Source organism: Primulina eburnea, unplaced genomic scaffold (genome assembly GCF_022965805.1).
Source record: "Primulina eburnea isolate SZY01 unplaced genomic scaffold, ASM2296580v1 ctg884_ERROPOS889272+, whole genome shotgun sequence".
Taxonomy (NCBI): Eukaryota; Viridiplantae; Streptophyta; class Magnoliopsida; order Lamiales; family Gesneriaceae; genus Primulina; species Primulina eburnea.
In genome coordinates this window covers 412,075-419,537 of record NW_027331648.1, presented here as the reverse complement: position 1 = coordinate 419,537, position 7,463 = coordinate 412,075, and the positions used below count along the sequence as shown (strand labels likewise).

At 43.0% G+C, this 7,463-nt stretch overlaps 1 protein-coding gene across 1 annotated transcript; it reads left to right on the top strand.

Moving 5' to 3' along the window:
* Window positions 1–2,180: 2,180 nt before the first annotated feature.
* On the top strand, window positions 2,181–3,788 carry LOC140822537 (uncharacterized). The gene has a single exon (XM_073183310.1). It carries the CDS (start codon window positions 2,181–2,183, stop codon window positions 3,786–3,788), a length of 1,608 nt encoding a protein of 535 aa, XP_073039411.1.
* Window positions 3,789–7,463: the final 3,675 nt, after the last annotated feature.

Sequence of the window (7,463 nt, the reverse complement as noted above, 5' to 3'; positions counted from 1 at the left end):
ATTCACCATATTAAAGCACAATACTATAAATTTTTTTGTTTGTAAAATTAAAATTTAGTAGGAGAATTAATGACTGTTGAAAAAAAATTTAGTTGGTTTTCGAAATAAGTTTTCGTAGATTTTTAAAAAGTCAAGTGATGATATTCGATCTTAGTTTTAAAAACTACGTAAAAGTTTAGAGATGTTCAGAGTTTTAATAGAGTTTTAATGACTATATGAAATTTATGGAAGTACTAGTATTAGAAGTTGATCGCTTTTTTGTTGCATTTTCAAGTAATAATTTGCTCGATTAAACCATTAGTTTCATTTAATATCGAATTTTAATGTATATCTATATATACACCGTGTGACTATAAGAATCTTGTTGATCCAATAATAGGTCGAGACATATGCAAATACCAAACGTTTTTCTACAAAAATTATTACGAGACAGTCTCTTAAGTCAATTTTATGAAACGATCTTTTATTTGAGTTACACATTTTTTATGTCGAAATAATTACTTTTTATTATAAATATGAGCATGATTGACCAACTGACGAATAAAGATCCGTGAAATCTCTTGACAAAAGACTCACCTCAAAGTTTTTTACATCAATCATGGCCAAAAGTAATTTAAAAGTTTAGATCCACACACACACAAACACACACACACATATATATATATATATATATATATATATATATATTGCTTTTAAAATCAAATCCTTAAAATGAAATTAAAAATGAGTATTTATAGTTGAAAATAACATTGTAATATGTGTTCCTATATATGATGTTACGTGTTATTATAATAATAATAAAAAAATAAACCTCTTACTTTTTTAAGTACCGACAAATCAAATTACCCAAACATCTTCTTATTTCCAGAACCAATTCTGTGGATGGGAAATAGAAGAAAATATTCGACATAAAAAATTTATAATAACAAAAATTAAATATATTTTTTTCCATATAATATTTCTGGTTGTAGCCACTGAGTCTTGCTTGGCATAGCTGACGAGTGACAAAAGTAGTCATCCTCACTCTGTTGCCTATCAAAGTTCTAGACATTGTGTTTGACAGGTGTAAACATCCAATATTCGAGTTTATTAATAGCATTTATTGATTTCATTTTTTAAAAAACAAAATCATAAATATAAATCAAGTGTGCGCAAATATGGTAAAAATTTAAAGTTATAATTACTTATTGCATAATAGCAATTTTTCAAATATTTCATTAAGGTGTCAATTGTCATATTCCACCTTAATCTACCATTTTGCGTTATTTCGTTCGTCGCATCATCATCACTCGTGTATGTTTTATAAGATTAATGTTCCAACTACATATCCAACGATTATCACTGATTCAAAGTATATATATAAATATATATACATATATATATATATATATATATATATATATATATATATATATATATATATATATATATTGATACCCCTATAAGGGCTCGGGTTCTGGAGGACCCGGGAAATGTCATTGAGTAGCCCCTATAGAAACCGGGAGGGCGATTGTTACCCACGCGACTGGGCGCTTCATGCATGGCCGGGTATTTACTTACCTTCCGAGCAACTAGGGACCGGGCTTTCATGCTAAAGCCGTGGGCTCAATACTCGAGTAACTTACTTAGAGGATCTTACAGATTGTAGGGCAGAAAGCGACTGGGCGGGAAGTCAACGTCTTCCGCCTGAACGTATCCCCGAAAATATGGGGAAGAAAGGGACTGGACATGCAGTCAACGTCCCTTATTCTTGGATTACCCACGAATCTATCGGGTAGAAAGGGACCCGACAGGCCGTCAACGTCCGAGGGTACAAGTAGTAGGTGAGCACGCGCATCAAGGTAACCCTAGCTTCTCTTCAAATAGCAGGTATCGTTGACATTCTACAGGTCTGAAATTTCTTCACTCTCAAGCATCCATACATATTGCTTTAAGTTCCTCTCTTGACAAACCTGCTGACTTAAGCATCGGAGTGGTCACGCCGGACACCCTTCCGGCGCCCATTCACGAGTTCCTTTCATTGTTTGCAGGTCACGATCGAAGCTATCTACCTTGTTCATTTTCCTAACAACACTATAAATTCTTGATTTGACCCGGCGGAGCACCCGACCCTGCTCATCCATTTTACCCGGATCACATCATTGGCGCCGTCTGTGGGAAATTGAGACTAAGGCGTTGATATGGCTCACACGAGGAAAACTAACCAGAACACTTTCCGGGTCCAAGGAGTTGACGCGAATCATTCAAGACAAGAGGACGCTCCTCCCGATCTTATCACTATGACTCCAGCGGAGTTTGATAGACGCATTAACGAAGCCGTAGAGAGAGCTATGGCTAGGCGGGAAGCTTCCCACCATGATATACCACTCGAGAAGGAACCAGAAAAAGAGCAGGAGCAGCAGCAAGAATTGAGGGAGGAGGAGAAGAGGGGAGAAGTGGAGGAATCCTCTGCTGGTTCTAAGTCACCAACGATGGTCGAGGAAATGCTGGAGTTAAAACAGAAAATGAAAGTCCTGGAAGGACAGCTGGAAAATCGTGGTTCTTCTCGGACGTTTGTCAAAGGATGCCCGTTTGTTGAGGCTATAATCCGGGAACCTCTTCTTGGAAACTTTAAATCTGCTAAAGTAAGGGCATATGATGGAAATGAGGAACCGGAAGAACACTTGGCCAGGTTCGAGAATATGGCTATGCTGCACTGTTACACCGATAGGATCAAGTGTAAAGTGTTCTTGACCACGCTGGTGGACTCAGCTCAAAGATGGTTTGATGGGTTGGCTCCATTGAGTATTAAATCATTTGAGGATTTCCAGAAAGCCTTCTTACACCATTTCAGCAGCAGTAAGAAGTATAAGAAAACTGCTTTCAGTTTGTTCGAGGTGAGACAGAGGCCGGAGGAAAGTTTGAGGATGTATAACAAAAGGTTTAACAAAGTGGCCTTGGATGTGCCAACTTGTGCTGCAGAGACAAAAACTACTGCCTTCACTCAAGGCTTAAAAGAGAGTGAGTTCTTCAAGTCATTAACGAAAAAAGTGCCTGAAGATTTTGAGGATTTGCTGTCTCGGGCAGAGAAGTATATCAATATGGAAGAAGCTCAGAAACAAAAGAGGGAAGCCATCAGGAAGGAAAGAGGGGACCGGGCACCTAAGCCCGAGGAGAGGGGACCGCGGCGGGGTAATCCAGGACACTTTTCCCCGCATGTGCCTTTGAAAATTATCCGTGAAAGAGAAGTGCAGGAATGCAGTAGGGATCCGGTTCCTAGTCATCAGCTGTCCCAACCCGGGAAAAGTGGATTTTGCACCAGGCATGATGTATGTCAGCATAGCACCGAGAATTGTAAAGCTTTGAAAAGAAGTTATGTCCCACCCACCAATCAGGGGCACGACCAGTACACCAAAAGGTCGAGAGGTCCACCTTGGACCCCCCGGCCACCAGTATCCCATGCTCGAGTAGACTCAAGAAACAACCCGGGAAACCATATGGGTAGGAGGAGGGAGCCGGAACCTGAGAAGAGGAGCCCTTCGTCCCCTGTTGCCGGATTGATTAAGATGATATCGGGAGGATCCACCGATGGAGATTCAAATCGGGCCAGGAAATCAAGAAGTAGGCGGGAGTGTCTGGAGGTGGAAGGATCTAGGAGGAACGAGGCCGTGATCAGCTTTGGCCCGGAGGACCTGAAGGGAATAAACATGCCCCACAATGACGCTTTGGTTATCCAAGCCCGGGTGGCCAATTACGACATTCTGAGAGTCTTCGTGGATTCCGGCAGTTCAGTCAATGTGATTTTCTAAGATGCCTTAGTGCAGATGGATTTGCAAGGGTTTAAGTTGGAAGCTGTGGAGACTGCCCTTTTTGGTTTTGCTGGACATGCAGTTTATCCGGAGGGAGAAATTGTTCTGCCACTCACTCTAGGCTCCCGTGACATCAAGAAAACGGTCATGACCACCTTCACAGTGGTGGATTCCCCATCATCTTACAATATCATTCTGGGGAGGCCGGCCATGAATGAGTTGAGGGCAGTAGCATCTACTTATCATCAAAAGATCAAATTTCCAGTGGGAAGCCAGGTGGGAGAAGTTCGTGGAGATCAACCCTTTTCCCGAAAATGTTATGTGGAAGGTATCCGGGCAGATCAGGGCAAGTCGATAAAGGAGGGGAAGAAACCCAGGGTGGAGGAAGTTTGGAAGGGTGGAGTGGAGAAAGGAGAAGTTCACTTTGTGGCAGAGGAAGAGCAGGAAGCTGTGGAGATAGGACCAGGCCGACAGATCCGGGTGGCCCGAGACCTCGATATATCCACCCGGGTCAGTTTACTTAAATGTTTAAAGACTAATATTCATGTATTTGCCTGGTCCCAGCAGGAACTAACAGGGATTTCACTCCTGATATCTGAGCATCAATTAAACATTCTCCCGGGAGCTCACCCGATCAAACAGAAGAAGAGACACTTTGGTCCCGAGAAAGACAAAGTTATTGATGAACAGGTGAAAGAGTTGCTGCAAGCCGGCCACATCCGGGATGTACAATTTCCTACATGGCTCTCGAATGTGGTGCTGGTACCCAAAGCTGCCGGGAAATGGAGGATGTGTGTTGATTTTCGGGACCTCAATAAAGCTTGTCCCAAGGATCATTACCCATTGCCCCGGATTGACCAGTTGGTGGATTCCACCTCAGGCTTCGAGCTGCTCAGTTTCATGGTTGCCTATCAGGGATATCATCAAATTCCCTTAGCAAAAAATGATCAAGACAAGGCCAGTTTCATCACCTCGGGAGGTACATTTTGTTATGTTGTGATGCCTTTCGGGTTGAAAAATGCAGGGGCCACATATCAGCGTTTAATGGATAAAGTCTTTGAGAAGCAGCTGGGAAGGAATCTGGAGGTTTATGTGGATGATATTCTGGGAAAGTCAAAAGAGGTGATGGATTTTATTGCTGATTTGGAAGAAACCTTTACCACTCTGACATCTTATGGAATCAAGCTCAATCCTGCTAAATGTATTTTCGGAGTCAAGAGTGGTAAGTTCTTGGGCTTTATAGTGACAGAGCGGGGGATCGAGGTCAACCAAGAAAAAGTGAAGTCCGTCTTATGTATGCCTTCTCCCCGATCTGTCAAAGAAGTGCAGAAGCTGACCGGGAGGATTGCCTCCCTATCTCGGTTTATATCTCGGTCAGCCCACAGAAGTTATCCTTTCTTTCAGGTTCTCAGAAAAGCCCAAAAGTTCGGATGGGATGACAAGTGCGAGCAGGCTTTCCAAGATCTTAAAAAGCATCTAGCCGAGCTTCCAGTTCTGGTAAAGCCTGAGCCCGGGGATAAATTGTTTGTCTATTTATCCACTACTGAATATGCTGTCAGCTCTGTCCTAGTAAAGGAAGAAGGCTCGGATCAAAAGCCTATCTATTATGTCAGTCACGCCCTAAGAGGTCCCGAGCTGCGGTATAGTGAAGTGGAGAAGATGGCCTTGGCTTTAGTTGTGACTGCCCGGAAATTGCGGCCTTATTTTCTATCGCATCCTATTATCGTTCTTACTAACAGCCCGCTTGGAAGAATTATGACTCACTCTGAAGTATCCGGGCGGATGATCAAATGGAATGTGGAATGGGGGGAATACGATATTGAGTATAAGCCCCGGTTGGCCATAAAAGCGCAGGCTTTATCCGATTTCCTATCTGAGATGATTCAACCTGCTGAGGAAGAGAGATGGAGGGTGTTTGTAGATGGGGCTTCTTGCCTGGTTGGATGTGGAGTCGGAGTCGTGATAATCTCGCCATCGGGAGAGAAGATTAAATTGGCAGTCAAAATTGGTTCCCGGGTAACAAATAATGAAGCAGAATATGAGGCTGTTCTAGCCGGCATCCGAGCTGCTCGAGAAATTGGAGCGACTAGGATTATATTGTATTCCGATTCACAGTTGATTACTCAGCAGATCAAGGGCGTGTATGAGGTCAAGGACGACAAAATGCTCAAATATTTGCATCTCATCAAAGCCCAGGCAGTCGTATTTGTGGATTGGAGTATCGAACAGATACCCCGAGAAGAAAATGGAGAGGCTGATGCCCTAGCAAAAATGGCTGCTTCTTTGTCGGAAGACAGCACCCGGGAGGTTTTATTTGTTTCCCGAGCAGTTTTAACTATTGAAGAAGAAGAAATGTTGACAATACCCGAGGATTCTTGGATGACCCCTCTGATCAAATTCATCCGGAACAATGAATTGCCCGAGGAGAAAGCTCGAGCACAGAAGATAAAAAGACAAGCCCCCAGGTTTGTTCTCTTAAATAATATCTTATACAAGAGATCATTCCAGGGACCATTGTTGAAGTGTTTGAGCGGGAAGGAAGAGATTTATGTTCTTCAAGAGATTCATGAAGGATGCTGTGGTGAGCATTTGGGGGGAACATCTTTAGCTCGAAAAGCGATGCTAGCCGGGTTCTGGTGGCCGACTCTTCACCATGATTCGGCTCGAGTGGTCCGGACTTGTGAAAGCTGTCAACATCATTCAAACTTTCAACACAGCCCAGCCACTCCTATGAAGCCTATTTGGGCATCTTGTCCTTTTGATCAGTGGGGTATGGATATAGTCGGCCCGTTTCCAGTTGCTCGGGCCCAGAAAAAATTCTTGTTGGTAGCTGTGGATTATTTCTCCAAATGGGTGGAAGCTGAGCCCTTGGCTAAAATCACCGAGCAAGAGGTCTTGAAATTCTTATGGAAGAATATAGTATGTCGCTTCGGCATACCCCGGCGATTGATCTCGGATAATGGGAGACAGTTTCAAGGAAAAGAAATAACGTCTTGGTGCCAGGAAATGAAGATCACCCAGTCCTTCACTTCTGTTGCGTACCCTCAGGCCGATGGGCAGACAGAAGTTGTAAACAGAATCATTGTGCAGGCTTTAAAAACAAGACTGCAAGGCAAAGGGAAGGACTGGGTAGAAGAATTACCCAGTGTACTATGGGCATACAGGACTACTCCCCGGGCACCTACTCAAGAAACTCCGTTCAGCTTGGTGTATGGATCTGAGGCCATCCTTCCTGTTGAGATCGGTCAAACATCTGCCCGGGTAGAATCTTACCCAAGCAACAATGAGGATAGCCGTGCATTGGAACTTGATCTATTAGAAGAAAAGAGGGACCAAGCCATGATCCGGATGGAGGCATATCGAAACCGGGTCATTAAATCCTACAACAAAAAGGTCCGAGTTCGAGACATGCAGATAGGGGACTTGGTGATGAAGAAGGTTAATCCAGCTGGGGACGTGGGCAAGCTCGAAGCTCGATGGGAGGGGCCTTACAAAATCATTAGGAGAGTCAGTTCAGGATCTTTTTACCTAGAAGATGCTCAGGGTAAACTTCTTAAGAGACCTTGGAATGTACTTCATTTGAAGAAATATTATGCTTAGCCAATGTACAGATGTAATTTTCACTTCGAAGAAATAATAAAGGATCGTTTTCCTCATACTTTTGCCTACTATAAG

Coding starts and splice junctions, on each gene's coding strand:
- LOC140822537 (XM_073183310.1), top strand. CDS start 2,181: ATGGCTCACACGAGGAAAACTAACCAGAACACTTTCCGGGTCCAAGGA.